Genomic DNA, 19925 nt, shown 5'->3' with positions numbered 1-19925 from the left:
TCAAATTGATCAGAAATACAGTGTAGACATTGTTAATGTTGTAAATGACTTTTGTTGCTGGAATCGGATGATTTTTAATGGCATATCTACATAGGCGTACAGAGGCCCATTATCAGCAACCATCACTCCTGTGTTCCAATGGCACGTTGTGTTAGCTAATCTAAGTTTATAATTTTAAAAGGGTAATTGATCATTAGAAAACCCTTTTGCAATTATGTTAGCACAGCTGAAAACGGTTGTACTGATTAAAGAAGCAATAAATCTGGCCTTCTTTAGACTAGTTGAATATCTGTTTTGTGGGTTCGATTACAGGATCAAAATGGCCAGAAACAAAGAACGTTCTTCAGAAACTATTCCTGTTCTGAGAAATGAAGGCTATTCCATGCGAGAAATTGCCAAGAAACTGAAGATCTCGTACAACACTGTGTAATACACCCTTCACAGAACAGCACAAACTGTCTCTAACCAGAATAGAAAGAGGAGTGGGAGGCCCCGGTGCACAACTGGCCTTATTGCTATTAGCCCATAGAAAATCATTGAATAACAGATTCATACTTGGAAAAACAGATCAGGAAACTATAGAACCATTTTTTTGGACATATTTAACCTATTTTTATTAGGCACTAAACGTCTTCCATACTGTATATACAGTACTTCCATTCATTTTGAAAAATGGTACCGGGCTACGTTCAGGCGAGTCTTGTGACGCTTGTGGCCGTCCTAGAGCAAAACAACTACACATACATGTTCGTATCCATTCGGATGCTACAGACGTTATCGTGAGAAGGCCGATTTTCGGGATGTCTCATGGTCTGACAAACACTGCTGTGGCTCTGCCAACTTTCAACGCAGATGCGGAAGGTCGATATCGGCGGATGCAGTGTATTGAGAGGCAGCCTATGCAAAAAGCCATGGCCTGTTCACCCCGCAATCATCCAGAAGGCGGGGTCAGTACAGGTGCATCAAAGCTGGGACTGAGAGACTGAAAAATAAATAGCTTCTTTCTCAAGGAACAAACTGTTATATAGCCATCACTAGCCGGCTACCACCCGGTTACTCAACCCTACACTTTAGAGGCTGCTGCCCTATACACATATACATACAGTGCCTTGCGAAAGTATTCGGCCCCCTTGAACTTTGCGACCTTTTGCCACATTTCAGGCTTCAAACATAAAGATATAAAACTGTATTTTTTTGTGAAGAATCAACAACAAGTGGGACACAATCATGAAGTGGAAGGACATTTATTGGATATTTCAAACTTTTTTAACAAATCAAAAACTGAAAAATTGGGCGTGCAAAATTATTCAGCCCCTTTACTTTCAGTGCAGCAAACTCTCTCCAGAAGTTCAGTGAGGATCTCTGAATGATCCAATGTTGACCTAAATGACTAATGATGATAAATACAATCCACCTGTGTGTAATCAAGTCTCCGTATAAATGCACCTGCACTGTGATAGTCTCAGAGGTCCGTTAAAAGCGCAGAGAGCATCATGAAGAACAAGGAACACACCAGGCAGGTCCGAGATACTGTTGTGAAGAAGTTTAAAGCCGGATTTGGATACAAAAATATTTCCCAAGCTTTAAACATCCCAAGAAGCACTGTGCAAGCGATAATATTGAAATGGAAGGAGTATCAGACCACTGCAAATCTACCAAGACCTGGCCGTCCCTCTAAACTTTCAGCTCATACAAGGAGAAGACTGATCAGAGATGCAGCCAAGAGGCCAATGATCACTCTGGATGAACTGCAGAGATCTACAGCTGAGGTGGGAGACTCTGTCCATAGGACAACAATCAGTATATTGCACAAATCTGGCCTTTATGGAAGAGTGGCAAGAAGAAAGCCATTTCTTAAAGATATCCATAAAAAGTGTTGTTTAAAGTTTGCCACAAGCCACCTGGGAGACACACCAAACATGTGGAAGAAGGTGCTCTGGTCAGATGAAACCAAAATTGAACTTTTTGGCAACAATGCAAAACGTTATGTTTGGCGTAAAAGCAACACAGCTGAACACACCATCCCCACTGTCAAACATGGTGGTGGCAGCATCATGGTTTGGGCCTGCTTTTCTTCAGCAGGGACAGGGAAGATGGTTAAAATTGATGGGAAGATGGATGGAGCCAAATACAGGACCATTCTGGAAGAAAACCTGATGGAGTCTGCAAAAGACCTGAGACTGGGACGGAGATTTGTCTTCCAACAAGACAATGATCCAAAACATAAAGCAAAATCTACAATGGAATGGTTCAAAAATAAACATATCCAGGTGTTAGAATGGCCAAGTCAAAGTCCAGACCTGAATCCAATCGAGAATCTGTGGAAAGAACTGAAAACTGCTGTTCACAAATGCTCTCCATCCAACCTCACTGAGCTCGAGCTGTTTTGCAAGGAGGAATGGGAAAAAATGTCAGTCTCTCGATGTGCAAAACTGATAGAGACATACCCCAAGCGACTTACAGCTGTAATCGCAGCAAAAGGTGGCGCTACAAAGTATTAACTTAAGGGGGCTGAATAATTTTTCACGCCCAATTTTTCAGTTTTTGATTTGTTAAAAAAGTTTGAAATATCCAATAAATGTCATTCCACTTCATGATTGTGTCCCACTTGTTGTTGATTCTTCACAAAAAAATACAGTTTTATATCTTTATGTTTGAAGCCTGAAATGTGGCAAAAGGTCGCAAAGTTCAAGGGGGCCGAATACTTACGCAAGGCACTATATAATTACTGGCCACTGTAATAATGTTTACATACTGCTTTACTAATTTAATATGAAAAACACTATATTCTATTCTACTGTATTTTAGTCAATGCCACTCCGACATTGCTCGTCCTAATATTTATATATTTCTTAATTCCATTATTTTATTGTGTATTGTTGCTAGATACTACTTCACTGTTGGAGCTAGGAACACAAGTATTTCGCTATACCCGCAATAACATCTGCTAAATATGCGTATGTGTATATGTGACCAATAATATTGGATTTGATTTGAGGGGACTAAAAAGATTTGGCATGGGCCCTCAGATCCTCAAAAAGTTATACAGCTGCACCATTGAGAGCATCTTGACTGGCTGCATCACCGCATGGTACGGCAACTGCTTGGCATCCGATCGCAAGGCGCTTCAGAGGGTAGTGTGTATGGTCTAGTACATCACTGGAATAATGGCGCCGAAGGAGATGGCTGACGTTTTACGATTCTGTAACCAATTGTGCTATAGTGTTTTTTTTTGCGTTATTTGTAACTGATTTTGTACATAATGTTTCTGCCATGGCTTATGACCGAAAATAGCTTCTTGATATCAGGGCAGCGATTACTCACCCCGTACTGGAGGAATTCTTCATCTTCAACGAGTCGGAGGGGAAGGATTTACTTCGGACACACGACAAGGCCCTCATCCCCGTCATTCGCAGGAGTAAAAGACCGAGATATCGTGGACGATGGTCTGGGCGCTTGTCAGGGTCCGTCGCCGAGAGGGTAATCTACCTTTACCATCGGGCATATTAGCCAATCAATCGATATCCACAGTAAGTTCTATATCGACATAACCTGAAAGGCCGCTCAGCAAGAAAGAAGCACCTGCTCCAAAACCACCATAAAAAAAGCCAGACTTCAGTTTGCAACTGCACATGGGGACAAAGATCGTATTTTTTGGAGAAATGTCCTCTGGTCTGATGAAACAAAATAATGACCATCGTTATGTTTGGAGGATAAAGGGGGAGGCTTGCAAGCTGAAGAACACCATCCCAACCGTGAAGCACGGGGGTGGCAGCATCATGTTGTGGGGGTGCTTTGCTGCAGGAGGGACTGGTGCACTTCACAAAACAGATGGCATCATGAGGCAAGAAAATGATGTGGATATATGGAAGCAACATCTGAAGACATCAGTCAGGAAGTTAAAGCTTGGTCGCAAATGGGTCTTCCAAATGAACAATGACCCCAAGCATACTTCCAAAGTTGTGGCAAAATGGCTTAAGGAGAACAAAGTCATGGTATTGGAGTGGATATCACAAAGCCCTGACCTCAATCCGATAGAACATTTGTGGGCAGAACTGAAAAAGCCTGTGCGAGCAAGGAGGCCTACAAACCTGACTCAGTTACAAGAGCTCTGTCAGGAGGAATGGGCCAAAATTCACCCAACTTATTGTGGGAAGCTTGTGGAAGGCTACTCGAAATGTTTGACCCACGTTAAACAATTTAAAGGCAATGTTACCAAATACTAATTGAGTGTATGTAAACTTCTGACCCACTGGGAATGTGATGAAAGAAATACAAGCTGAAATAATTAATTATTTCTACTATTATTCTGACATTTCACATTCTTAAAATAAAGTGGTGATCCTAACTGACCTAAGACAGGGAATTTCTACTCTGATTAAATGTCAGGAATTGTGAATAACTGAGTTTAAATGTATTTGGCTAAGGTGTATGTAAACATCCGACTTCATCTGTAGCTGGCGAATTGTAAGATTTTTCGGCAGGGTAGAACAGCAGCCACTGGTAAGGCAAGGGGCGACAGCCTATATATATTTGTAAACAACAGCTGGTGCACGAAATCTAAGGAAGTCTTGAGGTTTTGCTTGCCTGAGGTAGAGTATCTCATAATCAGCAGTAGACCACACTATTTACCAAGAGAGTTTACATCTATATTTTTCATAGCTGTCTATACCACCACAGACCAATGCTGGCACTAAGACCGCATTCAATAAGCTGTATACGGCCATAAGGAAAACGCTCCTTTAATGCAGGGAAACTCAAATCCGTTTTACCTAATCTCTACCAGCGTGTTAAATGTGCCAACAGAGGGAAACAAACTCTAGTCCACCTATACTCCACACACAGAGACGCTTACAAAGCTCCGTCGCCTTCCATTTCGCAAATCTGACCATCATTTTATCCTTCTGATTCCTGCTTACAAGCAAAAACTAAAGCAGGAAGCACCAGTGACTCGGTCAATAAGAAAGTGGTCAAATTAAGCAGATGCTAAGCTACAGGACTGTTTTGCTTAGCACAGACAGTGCATTGATGACTTCGTCCCCACAGTGACTATACGTACATACCCCAACCAGAAGCCAGGGATTACAGGCAACATCCATACTGAGCTAAAGGGTAGAGCTGCCGCTTTCAAGGAGCGGGACTCTAACCCGGAAGCTTATAAGAAATCCCGCTATACCCTCCGACGAACCATCAAACAGGCAAAGCGTCGATACAGGCCTAAGATTGAATCATACTATACCGGCTCCGATGCGCTTCAGATGTGGCAGTGCTTGCAAACTATTGCAGACTACAAAGGGAAGCACAGCCACGAGTTGCCCAGTGAGACGAGCCTACCAGACGAGCTAAATTACTTCAATGCTCGTTCGAGGCAAATAACACTGAAACATGCATAAGAGCACCAGCTGTTCCGGACGACTGTGTGATCACACTCTCTGTAGCCGTTGTGAGTAAGACCTTTCAACAGGTCAACATTCACAAGGCCTCAGGGCCAGACGGATTACCAGGACCTGTACTGACCAACTGGCAAGTGTCTTCACTAACATTTTCAACCAGTCCCTGACAGAGTCTGTAACACCTACATGTTTCAAACAGACCACCATAGTCCCTGTGCTCAAGAACACTAAGGTAACCTGCCTAAATGACTGCCGACCTGTAGCACTCACGGCTGTAGCCATGAAGTGCTTTGAAAGGCTGGTCATGGCTCACATCAACATCATTATCCCAGAAACCCTAGACCCACTCCAATTTGCATACCACCTCAACAGATCCACAGTTGATGCAATCTCTATTGCACTCAACACTGCCATTTCCCACCTGGACAAAAGGAACACCTATGTGAGAATGCTATTCATTGACTGCAGCTCTGCATTCAACACCATAGTGCTCTCAAAGCTCATCACTAAGCTGGAACACCTCCCTCTGCAACTGGATCCTGGACTTCCTGACGGGCTGCCCCCAGGTGGTAAGGGTAGGGAACAATGCATCCGACACGCTGATCCTCAACACGGGGGCCCCTCAGGGGTGCGTGATCAGTCCCCTCCTATACTCCCTGTTCACTCATGACTGCATGGTCAGCCACGACTCCAACACCATCATCAAGTTTGCTGATGACACAACAGTGGTAGGCCTGATCACCGACAAAGATGAGACAGCCTATAGGGAAGAGGTCAGAGACCTGGCCGTGTGGTGCCAGGACAACAACCTCTCACTCAACGTGATCAAGACAAATGAGATGATTGTGGACTATAGGAAAAGGAGGACTGAGCACGCCCCCATTCTCATTGACGGGGCTTTAGTGGAACAGGTTGAGAGCTTCAAGTTCCTTGGTGTCCACATCACTAACAAACTATCATGGTCCAAACACACTAAGACAGTCACGAAGTGGGCACGACAAAGCCTATTTATTCCCCCTCAGGAGACTGAAAAGATTTGGCATGGGTCCTCAGATTCTCAAAAGGTTCTACAGCTGCACCATCGAGAGCATCCTGACTGGTTTCATCACTGCCTGGTATGGCAACTGCTCGGCCTCTGACCGCAAGACCCTACAGAGGGCAGTGTGTACGGCCCAGTACATCACTGGGGCCAAGCTTCCAGCCATCCATGACCTCTATACCAGGCAGTGGCAGAGGAAGGCCCTAAAAATTGTCATGGACTCCAGCCACCCAAGTCATAGACTGTTCTCTCTGCTACTGTATGGCAAGCGGTACCAGAGCGCCACATCTAGGTCCAAAAGGCTTCTTAACAGCTTCTAACCCCAAGCCATAAGACTCCTGAACATCTAATCAAAGGGCTACCCAGACCCCTCTTTCGCACTGCTGCTACTATCTGTTTATAATCCATGCATAGTCACTTTAACTCTACCTACATGTACATATTACCTAAATTACCAGGCCGTGTCAGATGAAGACAATCAAATTGTCAAAGACTCCAGCCACCCTAGTCATAGACTCTTCTATCTGCTACCGCACAGCTAGCGGTACCGATGCACCAGGTCTGGAACCAACAGGACCCCAAACCATAAAACTGATAAATAGTTAACCATATACTGTAGCTAGCCAGACTCTCTGCATTGACCTCTTTTTGCACAACTCTTTTGACTCAACACATACTCTGCTGCTACTCTTATCTATCCTGTTGCCTAGTCACTATAGCCCTAGCTGTGTGTATATATCTACCTCAATTACCTCATACCCCTGCACACCGACTCGGTAAGGGTAACCCGTTTATACAGCCACGTTATCGTTACTCATTGTGTAACGATTCCTTGTGTTATATGTGTTCCATTTTTCCCCCAGCATTTTTGGGAAGGGCCCAGCAGTAAGCATTTTACTGTTAGTCTATGCCTGTTGTTTATGAAGCATGTGACAAATAACATTTGATTTGATTTGAGTGATAATCTGGATCATATTACAGGCATTAGTCACAGATAGAAGCTTCCTCTTGAGAGGACAACTAGTTGCTAACCAGTCAATGTTCAAGTCACCCAGAAAATAGACCTCTCTGTTAACATCACACACTCTATCAAGCGTTGCACACATATTATCCAAATACTGACTGCTAGCAATTGGTGGCCTATAGTAGCATCCAAAAAGAAGAAGAGGAGGATATACTAGTTCCTGTGTGTGTCTGTATTTCTGTCTGTTTCTCACACTCAGCCTCTTGTCTGTCCGTCTGTCCCTCTGAGACGATGGCTGCTTCAAAATGATGTTGTCAGTGTTGACAGACAGAGAAGGCATTCTCATCTCGTTAGACATGCCCTACTTTCCTCTGCTGTGACCCAGTAATTGTCTCCGAAACAAATTTGAACACTATTTTTAGGCAGTGGTCTAGCAGAGACACTGTGGCGACAAGACCCCTCCCCCATCTCTCTCAAATGTGGGTCTGTCTGTAAACTAGGGTAAGCGTGACGATTTCTTGTAACAGCTGTTGATAAGTCATTGATAATAATCTGCCAATGCTTTTCGTGTCATTACATTAAGCTACATGGGGGATCATAGCTATATTTGTTAAGATTCACGAGTTGATTTAAAACCTATGTTTAACCCTTTACCACGAAGGGTCGTCTTGACGGATTTGTATGAAATCATGTGACATAAAACACTACTTTTCTGTCCTTGCATTTATGGTCGTGTAAATTGTCATTATATCATGTATTAAGCATTAATCAGTTAAATTAGACATTGAACTTGAACCCTGTAAGAATCCTGGATCAAGCTGTCTGACAGTTTTTTTGTACAGAGATTTCAGATATGCAGTGTAACTATGTAACATTTCGTATCTCCTTATGTTACTGGGTGAAAACAGTTTTCATGGGCACACAAATCCCAAATAATAAATGTGATTGCAAAATCCAATGCTTTAAACCGATAAAGTCACCTTCCCTTGATACTTAAAACGTGATCTGATCAGGGAAGGCATTTTCTGAATGACAAACAGCTGCTGTGATGGCGCATGCAATGCAACACCAGGCCAAGTGCTGGGAAAAAGGTGTTCGTGAAGGAATGTCCAGAATATGTTGGTGTCTCATTGATTCCCCCGGTGAAGACAGTTGTGCCTGGATCAACGTTGGATCTAATATGCCTATAGAATTGATGTTGATCATCTGTTGCTGTCTGCTTGATTTACAGCAGTATCCCGTTAGATTTAACAGAGAAAGCATCAAGGTAATGTGTTCACGTTTTCATATGTTCCTGTGCCTCGGATTGGACGCCGAGTCTACCGTGCGCAATTGTGTAGGATAGACTATTGCGCAACACCCAACGCTATTCCTATTCATTATTTTGGATATAATGACAACAAATGACATAGCCTAGTGGGCTTCTACACAGTATGATCTGGTAATGAAATAACATGACATACATTTTGTTTTCCATGTTACACCTGCAATTTTAAACATTACAAGGGGCCTGAAGGAGCCTACATTAACTTGGAGTACTTGAATAGGCCTACCTTGAAATGTTTTATTTTTTAAATCCGTTTTTGCGAGAGATGGCAAACTTTCGTTTGTTTCCCACGCCTTCAATTGGAGGGTGTCATTGCGCTACTCTGTTGAGGTAAAACCACGTGAGGTGCTTTCTTCAACTTGGCTTCCAGTAGAAGTCCTCCCGTTAAAAAAGGAACCAGGTCCCTTTCTCATTATTAAAACAGTGATGGTGAGAATCAAATGTTAAGATAAATGCTACTGGTATTCATGGCTATATTATGCCACGAATACCAGTACATCACTAACTGATTTGTTGGTTAAAGACTTGTACAGTAAGTAAGCATTTCACGGTAAGCTCTACACCTGTTGTATTCGGGGCATGTGACAAATACAATTGGATTTGATTCAATGCCTGCGTCGGCCACACAGATAGGCAGCAGAAGAATCGGGTTCTATATTAGGCCCTACATGTACAATTATATACATTTTTACAATTGTATAACATTAAGTTATTGAAAAAGTCCTTGAAGTTGACCTGCCAATGTCTGTATGAACCTTGCTTAAAGGATGTACACTGAGTGTACAAAACATTATGAACACTTGCTCTTTCCATGACATAGACTGACCAGGTGAATCCAGGTGAAAGCTATGATCCCTTTTGATGTCACTCAATATTAGGAAGGTGTTCCTAATGTTTGGCGTAGTCAGTGTAAACCTATGTTGACGTATAGGTGGATTTATGGGCCAATTTGCATATATTCACTTTTATTCCTCTAAGTACACATGTGGAGCTGTATGAAAATCTATTTTATTTTAGTTTCAAACCATTTAGAAATGTTTATCCCAATGTCACACATAGGCCCCATTATTTACAGAAATACCCACCTCTACTTCGAACATATTGGAAATGAAATGAATACATTTCCTCACTAAGAAGAGGTGTAAATCAGGTGACGTACTTATCTTAAAAGAGTATTGGCTTGACATAAATATACGACATAGATATACAATGACATAGATTTACAATGTAGTTAAATCACGCCCCCGGGTCATTGGGTTCGGGAATCTCTGTGCTCCTGTTGGAACAGAGTAGTAAACACTTTTCTTTACAGACTGAAATGGTTTCTAGGGGCGAGTCCCCACGTCAATGTAGTATCCAAACAAAATTAAAGATTTCCTTCCTTTGACAAAAAGCCAACATTCCTCTCGTATTTCTGTGCTGCTGTAATGCGTTGAAGAACTCTACAAATGAGTTACAGCACTCAATGAATGCCCAGCCAGTTGAGTTCACAGGGTTTCCGACTGTAACCCGTTCAGTGCTGAGTAATACTAGAACCAACAAAAGGTTATTTGTGCAGCGTTACTGTATCGACTCAGGTGTACAGCTACAATGGTTATGGGAGGGAGCCTAACAGGACCTCAGGCTATTGAAGCACGTGATACAAATATACTGAGTTGTGCTTTTTCTTTCAACTAAAGGTTAAAGCGATGCAGTGGAATAGAATAGATGTTACCTTATTATCCGCAAAGGGGACATGTTCAAACATTTCTAATAACGTGAAGTGATTGGCAATAATATCAACACTCAAATATAACCTTCCCATTGTCTTGATTTATCGTCTTCCTTTGCCTGCAGGTGGAGGGCAGTGTGTCTGTGAAGGAGAGTGTGGTCGGAGGTGGGTGCAACAGTCGCACCGGGCTGGCAGCGGAGAGAGAGAGACAGTCTGTGTCTGTGGCGCAGGTGCACAATGGAGTCGTGAGCAGCGGGCACACAGACAGAGACAGAACCCAGGCTGGTGCCCGCTGCTGCCCCAAGCAGGACAGGAAAGCTTCAGAGAAGAACGGGTTACCAGGCGCCCCTGGTACCCCCAGTGCCCCTGCCAGCCGGGCTGAGGACGCCCCCCCCGAAACCCACACCCTCCTATGTCAGAGCCGGAGCCTGAGTCCCCCCTCCCTGGAGAACGGGTTTCTACTGAGCCGGGAGCCGAGCCGGGACGAGCAGGACGACTCTGAAAAGGACAAAGAGGAGACTCTGCCAACTCCGCCGCGCAAGAAACGAGGCAGGCGGAAACTGGAGCGCCCAACGAAATGTGAGTCGTGTCTCCTGCTTGGTTATATTATTATCTTCGTTCTCACTACTTTCTTGGCACAGCCAGCTCTGCTCTGGCACCACTGACGGCCAATGCCAAAGGAATGAAAATGAACAATGAATTCGCATTGAATGGATGTGAGCGGTTTCATGTTACTTGCTGTGGCCATTTTGAATTATTCTTTGGTCGTGTTCAGTATGGATGAATTTAACACAGCAATGTAAAACATTTGAAATAACTTGTAATAGAAAGGGGGAGAGTGAGAGAGTCCTGCTCACTGCCAGTCTGTTGTCATGACGTAGAGATTAACCAATTTGCTAGCTTCCCCTCTCCCGCGTCGTGTTCATTAGGTCACACCATAGCAAAACTGGACAGGTGTTTCAGTTAGGTGCCTAATGAACTTTACCCTGGTCACCTCTGTGGCCCCCCTCTTTTCTCTCTCCTCTCTCCTTCTCTTCCCTCTTCTCAGAGGTGCAGCCAGGCTATGACCTCCGTGTTCCTCTCCCACTCTCCCTCCCCCTCTCGCCCTCTTCTCTCCCATCCCCCTACACCCCCTCTCTCTCAGAGAGGTGCAGCCTGGGTGTGACCTTGATGAGGAGTAGAGTAAATAAAGCCCTGATAGAGCCCAGAGTAGAGAGAAGAGAGAGAGAGGAGAGCTTCCGTCTCCTGGCAACCTGCCTTCCTGCCCCTGTTCTCTTCTGTTGGGGCTGTGTGTGTGTGTGTGTGTGTGTGTGTGTGTGTGTGTGTGTGTGTGTGTGTGTGTGTGTGTGTGTGTGTGTGTGTGTGTGTGTGCCCTTGTTCTGTAGGGGCCGTGCTCAGAGAAGAGCTCAGGCTCAGGCAGGTCTGGTGTGTGTTGTTGTGGCCGCTGCTCCTTGCGCTCTGTGTGTGTGTGTGTGTCTCTGTCTCTGTCGTGGGCACGCCAGGTGGATGGCACACAGCCCAGAGCAGAGCCACTTACACACTGAGTCTGCACTCTAATAACCTGATACACACACTGCCCTACATGCTGTGTAGCCAGCTTCCTATCTAAATGTACCTCTCCAAAACTGCATTGCAAAATCAGTACTGGATGAATGATACAGGGATTGTATTTGGGTGTGCACATTCATTTGAAATGTAAATCACACTTTCACTGGAGTGAATAATACTGCTGTAGATAATTCAGTGTGATTATTCCGCATTCAATTAGTACATTAGCTATACATTGATTAATGAATTCATCTCAGAGGAAGAGGAGAGGATGAGAGTATGGTGGATGGATGGATAGATAGGTGGAGGGATGGATCGAGGAGCGAGGGAGGGAGGGATGGATCGATAGATAACAGGCTGAATGGAAGGAGGGGGTTCTGCCATCCATCTGAAGGGCACAGCAGAGGAAGGATTGCAGCTTAGAGAGGAGGAGAAACAGAGGAATGGCATGAGCGCTAGCAATACGAGTGCTGGAGGCAAGGTATAGGATGCCTCCCAAATGCACACTGTTCCTCATTTAGTGCACTATATAGGGAATAGGGTAACATTTGGGACATATATATAGTAGCAGGTAGCCTAGTGGTTAAGAGCATTGGGCCAGTAACCAAAGGGTTGCCGTTTCGAATCCCAGAGCCAGCAAGTTGGAAAAATCTGCCGTTCTGCCCTTGAGCAAGGCAGTTAACCCCTAACAACAACTGTTCCCCGGGCACTGATGACATGGACGCAGATTAAGGTAGCCCCCCCTGACTAGATATCCCCTGTGCGTGACGCCAGCCAGCTCTCCCTTCTCTCCTCTCCTTGCATCGCAACAGAAACTCCCTGATCTTGGCAGCAGCCCCCAAAGTAAAGTAACCCCCACTCTGCCTGCCTCGCCCACTGGTTATGTGGTAACGTATTCACATTGAGGAAGCACAGAGAGAGAGGCGGACAGGGAAAGGGAGAGAGGAAAATAGAGAGAGAGACAGAGAAAAGACAGAGAGGGGGGAAAGCGAGGTGGAGGCAGAAATCGAGAGTTTACCCAAGGGACCAAGTTGAAGAGAGACAGAGAGAAAAAAAAAGAGAGAGGATCATGGTCTATCGTGTCTAGGGTACTTCAGTGACAACACTGGGATAGTTGAAGGAGAAAACATGGGCTTGTTTCCCAAAAGGCATCTATTATCATATAGTGCACTACTTTTGACCAGGGCCCATTTGGGCCAAAGCCATGCTATAAGGACACTGCCCCAGGCCTTTCAGAGCTCCAGTGTTGTAATGGGGCTGAATGATACAACTCTTAAGACTACTGTGTTTAAACTGGGCCGAAATTAGTCTATAGTAATAATGTGGTTGTATTCTGTGTTTATCATTGTGTCAATCTGTTACGTGCAGCAACTAAATGCAATATTGTTTTACATTTTCAATAGACATTGAAGGCTGATATGAGAACGATGTATAGTTTTTGCAACTGTGTTTAACAACAAAACCGACACATGTGCAACTATGGGGCATAACAGATGGAGTTGGCTTAGAACAGATGCAAACCGAGATCTACGGCGCCAATTTAATTTATTTTTTATTTTTTACATTACTTGGAATACATTAACCAATAAAAAACATTTCTGTAGCAATGGAGGTTTGGCTATAGACCCAATACATTATCACTGCATATTGGCTATGCTTAAATTGCCCTGCCAATGTTGTTCTTCTCAGACCATTTTCTCTCTATTTTTTTTTTTTAATTACAGTAGGTATATGATCACACCGGTAATAGAGAATTTGTTGCATTACTTGTGAGGCACGGCTAAGTGAGGATAATAATTTGCTTCTTTAAAAAAATGTTTTTTACTGGACTTATGGCCTGAATCTGATGGTGAGTCTGATGCCCCGTTTACATCGTGACGTATTTCATTACGCCGTATGTCATCTTCACAGAGTCTTGCCCCACTTCTGAAAGGACAAGTGTAGTGTTTGTAATACAAGATGGAGGAGAGCCTGTCTCGTCAGAGATGTATTTATTTTGAGAGATTGCAAAATATGACCTTTTCATTCAAGACGAGATACATGTATTGTTTCAGGTGACAATAAAACAGATTTTGTTTAGTTATTAGCTAGCTAGCTAAACGCTAGGCTAGGTTGAAGATACCATTGTATTTAGCGACCTCCACCTAATATTATCAAAAACCAACATCATTACCATCACAATAAACTTAAACGGGAGGCAACAGTCATATAATATAATTGGCTTAACAACCCATGTGCATTATTTAACATTACTATAAAAATAGTACACACTTATAGCGATGGGTAAATGTTTTTAAGTTGCTAGCTATCCCATAAAGCCATCACTGAATACCGCATACTGTGTTTTCATCTTCTCTGGTTTGGTAACTTCCTGTTCTTCGACAGACTCTGACTGGACCGAAGGAGACGCAAAGTTTGAAAAATGTCAAAGTATGCAGCGTCCGTCTCGAGCCTTCAACCATAAGGGGGCGTTGCGTTTCCACTCCGTTCTGGAAGTCCCCTTTAAAATGCGTGACATCCGGCGCAACACAACGGAGTGCTTATGGGTGATGTGAACGAGGCTCGAGGGGAGGGAGGGAGCAGCGTAGCCCTGTGTTATTTCTCCCTCATGCACCGACTCATGTTGTTACTCCTATGAGAAAGTGAAATGTTCCTAGGTTATAAAAAAAGACACAAGCTGTTAATAATAACAATGCAAGCTTATACTTATACTCAAGCTTATAACACTTTGCTATACTTATTAATTGCAGCTGCAGTGCTGGTTGTAGCATGAGTGGAAGTAGGGGGAACACACATTTTCTGGCTCATAAAAGTGTTAAACGAAGTGCTGACGGTGCTGAATAACAACGTAAACTTACTCATAAATACAGCAGCTCTTTGCGTGAGCATGATTTTCGTGACGTTGTCAGCTAACCTATCTATGAAGACATGTAATTGTTGTTGTGAGTGTTTGTGAGGGAGTTGCTTTTCGCTTGGACCTTCTCCCTCGCTCAGCCTCTTGCTGCTGTAATGTGTGTGGTTAAAAACTCTTCATGAATCATGAATCCTAGTGGCCTAGTGAGTCTTCTAGTTTTCTAGTTGGGTAGCATCCATGCTCCTTGGCTAACCTCTGCTCTGCTCTGCTGAGCGCAGGCAAGAAAACAATGCTGCTTAGGAATGGCTAACACGCCTTTGTAGTTACAGCAGACCTGGGTTCAAACACTATTCAAAATCATTTCAAATGCTTTATCTGGGCTTGATTGAGCTTGACCGGTATAATGTAACCAATAGAATAGTTGCAGGAGTACAAGCCCCACCCATATGGCACTCCAGACAGGCTAGAGCAAGTGCCAAAAGTATTTGAAATATTCTGAATAGTGTTTGAACCCAGGGCTGACTTACAGACCTCAGTAACTCACTTCATTCAACACCAGATATGTGGGAAAACCCCATGACTGTGTCCCAAATTGCACTCTATTCCCTATGTAGTTCACTACATTTGACCAGGACCCATAGGGCTCTGGTCAAAAGTAGTGTCCTATGTAAGATATAGGGTGCCATTTGGGAAAAGTGACAGTTTCAGAAGTTAGATTTTATAGTATTAGTGGAGGAGAGGGAGTAGGCTTAACTACATTTTATTACTGGATGCTAGAGGAAATATTTTTTGTGCAGCATTTAGCCTGCAGGAAGTGTGTCAGTTTCCTTTTCTGTACAGTTTTATCACACTACCAACGGCAATTTGCCTTTGTACTTTCAAGCCAGGTATAATGTTGGAGGTATATGTTGAGGCTCAGGGCCCTATTTTCTATCCACACGCTCACACACATGAACACACACACACAGGATAGACATTTTCAACGAAACACTGTGCTCAAACAGGAAATGCAATACATATTTATTTGGGGTGAGGTGTAGATAGGAAACATACAGAAACATTCAGTCAGACCAGGGAGTTGATACATATAGGAGTGATTAGGAGATTAGTTTCCAGTGTACTTCATTTGATAGTGCCCTTATGTTGAAGTAGTGAAGAAAAGTGCTGAGGCTACTATCACTGCTATTACTATTTCAATGAAGTCAATGGAACGACATTGTTGCAGAATTCATGCAGCAAGTTGTGATTCATTATGAAGGAGGCAGAGTGTTTTAACCCTATCCCAAAGCTTAACCTTTACCTTAACCATTTGGAATGAGTGCCTAACCTTAACCCTTAATGTAGTGCACATAGGTGCCATTTGCCTGCCGTTTCGCCCTTGAGCAAGGTAACGCTACTTGACCCCCCACAACAACAGCTCCCCGAGCGCCCAGTGTGGCAGCCCCCGCACCTCTCCAAAACCTCTATAGGTATGCGTGTCTTTCGGAGGGGTTGGGTTAAAAGCGGAAGCACAATTTCGGGTTGGACCTGGTGTGCAATTAACTAATAAAGTGATCTTCATGTTAGTGTAATCAAAATGGCATGTACCGTTGGTGTAGCGCACGTGTCCACACTAGCCCGATTTCATCAAGTGCGTGGAGATCGCAGAAGAGATTTTATGTGGGCCTACAGTGGCCTACAGTCACACAAGAGAAGCAGTGAGTATGTGACAGTGTTGTTGTTTTTTTCTGCTTAGTGTCGAGGGGTTGTGAGGTGGGAGGAGCTATGGTAATAACAGCCAGCTGTGGCTCTCCTCTCATCTCCACTCCTCTCCTCCCCCTCTTCTCCTCTCCACTCCCCCTCTTCTCTTCCCTCCACTCTCCTCACGGTGTGTAAAAATAGAAATCATCCAAAGTCAAACATTAGACTGTTAAAACATTCACATGGAGAAAAGAACCAGGTCTGGATGGATTTCCCATAAAAATGTATTCAACATTCTGGGACAAAGTTGTGCCCTATTTACTCAAATGACAACACTCAATTCAGTACTTCCTAGTTCCATGAATCAAACAGTTAGTTCAGTTGTATTTAAACAGGAGAGTCTGGAGAGACACTTGCAGATTACAGACCTATACAGTAAGTTAAATCAATTGTGAATAAAATATCAACAAAACTCATAAGCAACAGAATAGCAAAAGTCTTGCCAAAACCAGATACATATGAATCCAATGGAATTCATAAAAAATAGACAGTTAGAAACAAATACAACAACATGTTTTAGTATAATACAATACGCAAAAAAACAAGATGTAGATTTATCAATATTGGCTGTTGATGATGAAATGGCTTTCGACCATCTTGTATGGCCTTTTCTATTCAAAACTTTGGAAGCCTTCAACTTTCCAGCTAAAATGTAAAAAATCATACAAATATGATATAAATATCCTAAAGCAAAAATATACACAAAAAAACATTATCTGATGAATTCGCTTTAGAAAGGGGCAGAAGACAGGGATGTTTTCTCTCCTCCCTTCTGTTTGTACTTAGGTTGGCATTTATTGTCAGGAATCTTGCCCTGAAGGCAGCTCTGTAGGGTTGTCACTAACTGGTACAGCCACAAAGTCATAATCCTAACCCTAACCTTAACCACACTGCTAACCCTAATGCCTAACCCTAACCTTAAATTAAGACCAAAAAGCACATTTTTGTTTGCATGAAATGTTACAATATAGCCAATTTTGACTTTTCAGCTGGCCCATCAAGCTGAAATCGCTCAGTTCTGCCTCCAGGGCAAGATTCATGACAATAAATGTCAACCTGCTGTTTGCACTGACAATTGAACCGCCTGCATAAAGAATTAGACAGGACCCAAACGGTATATCAGGAGATCGTCCGCAAATACATTTAGTTGATATTCATGCTTACCAATACCTGTTACGTTGACATACCTGATATTTTCAGAATACTCTAAAATCTCAGGATATAAAAACCCACCCCTATAGAATAATCCTTGGATATCTTTTCATAATTCACTGATAAATTGCCCAACGTGGAAAACCAAAGGCACAGAAACCGTAAATTACTTGGTAATGGGAAATAAAATGATTTCCATGACAGAATTAAAAAGCAAGTTTGAACAGACTAATATAGATATTTTCAAATACTTGCAACTTAAAAGTTTTATATCACAAAATGTCGATCTGAAATCTATTTGAGTCCAAAAATGATACTCGTATGATAGGTAAGATATGCAAAGATTGCAGAGAGCCTATCCAACTGACAATCTCTGAGAAAAAAATATTGGAACCAAGATCTAAAAATAACTGATATTGGCACAAGATGGAGGTAGTGTTGGAACTAATAACTAATTAGATTACAGTTAATGAGAATGTATGCATAGTCCAGTATAAACAAATGTATAGAATTGATGATACAAGAGACAAAATTCACAAATTCTACAGCACAACGACAGAGTCGTGTCTTAATTGTAAAACAAGCAAAGACTCAATAACTCACACCTCCTTGGAGTGCTGTAAAGTCCAAAAAGTTATGGTCGGCGGTAGAAAGCTGGCTATAGGTTTTGCAATTTAAGTTGACTTTTAATCCATCTATCTGCATATTTCAAGACATGTCATATGAATGTGAGGTGAGATACCTAATGCGTTGGTTAATTATTTGAGAAAAATGTTTTACTTCAAAACTGGAAATATAATGATCCTCCTTCGTTTAAGCGGCAATCATCAGTGGAAACAATAACAAAGTGTTCCCCCCCCTGTTTCGGTAAAAAGCTGAGTGATTGGGCTGATTAAATGTAACCACTCTCAAATTCATAGACAGAGCTATGGATGCAAGGACTGACCATCCATGATATCAAACTAGTTTTAACCATGTTTTGGGGCTATAGAGTGATTGTTTACATGTACTTTGTTTGCAGACATTGGAGTAAAACAAGCTTCTATTTTGGGTTCTGATGGGGGTATGACAGTTGAACTAAGCACTTGATGCATTTATAAGTTATACTCTTCAAGAATACATTTTTGTATTTGTTAGTGCTCCCCAAGGCAGCGGCTGCTCTTCCTGGGGTCCAAACACATTAAGGCACTTACATCACACATAAAACAAAAGATAAAACAGTACATCATTATTACACCACTGTGTATATACAGTACAAAATGTATAATACCACCATACAACAATATTACAATGTACGTATGTGTAGAGTGAGTGTTGTAGCGTGTGTCCGTATACGTGTGTCTTTACCTGTGTGTATGTATCTCTCTTCACAGTCCCCGCTGTTCCATAAGATGTATTTTTATCATGTAAAAAATCTGATTCTACTGCTTGCATCAGTTTACTGATGTGGAATACAGTTCCATGTGGTCTTGGTTCTATGTAGTACTGTGCGCCTCCCGTAGTCTGTTCTTGACTTGGGGACTGTGAAGAGACCTCTGGAGGCATGTCTTGTGGGGTATGCATGGGTATCTGAGCTGTGTGCTAGTCGTTTAAACAGACCCCTCAGTGCACTCAGCATGTCAACACTTCTTACAAAAACAAGTGGTGATGAAGTCAATCTCTCCTCCACTTTGAGCCAGGAGAGATTTACTTGCATATTGTCAACGTTAGCTCTCCGTGTACATTTAAGGGGCAGGCGTGCTGTCCTGTTCTGAGCCAATTGTAGTTTTCCAAGGTCCCTCTTTTTGGCACCTGACCACACGACTGAACAGTAGTCCAGGTGCGATGAAACTAGGGCCGTAGGACCTGCCTTTGTTGATAGTGTTTTTAAGAAGGCAGAGAAGCACTTTATTATGGACAGACTTCTCCCCATTTGAGCTACTATTGTATCAACATGTTTTGACCATGACAGTTTACAATCCAGTGTTACTCCAAATCAAATTGAATTTGTAACATGCGCCGAATACAACAGTAGACCTTACAGTGAAATGCTTACTTACAAGCCCTTAATCAACAATGCAGTTTTAAGAAAAAAGTGTTAAGAAAGTATTTACTAAAATAAACTGAAGTGAAAAAAATAAAAAAGAATAAGAAGACATTTATTTTTCAATAACTAATAATTAAGGAGCAACAATAAAATAGCGAGGCTATATACAGG

The 19925-nt window shown here is 42.7% G+C and overlaps 1 protein-coding gene across 4 annotated transcripts in view; it reads left to right on the top strand.

Annotated features, from left to right (window-relative positions):
* Nucleotides 1-19925, top strand: part of LOC139374988 (DNA (cytosine-5)-methyltransferase 3A-like) — a 65592-nt gene that overhangs the window by 11441 nt on the left and 34226 nt on the right. For all 4 annotated transcript variants that reach the window (XM_071116297.1, XM_071116298.1, XM_071116300.1 and 1 more), the window contains exon 4: nucleotides 10560-11013. In XM_071116297.1, the coding sequence (XP_070972398.1) occupies nucleotides 10560-11013 (454 nt within the window). The remainder of the gene's footprint in view (nucleotides 1-10559; nucleotides 11014-19925) is intronic.

Source organism: Oncorhynchus clarkii, chromosome 19 (genome assembly GCF_045791955.1).
Source record: "Oncorhynchus clarkii lewisi isolate Uvic-CL-2024 chromosome 19, UVic_Ocla_1.0, whole genome shotgun sequence".
Classification (NCBI taxonomy): domain Eukaryota; kingdom Metazoa; phylum Chordata; class Actinopteri; order Salmoniformes; family Salmonidae; genus Oncorhynchus; species Oncorhynchus clarkii.
The sequence above is the reverse complement of the archived record's forward strand: the minus strand, read 5'-3'. Positions and strand labels throughout refer to the sequence as shown.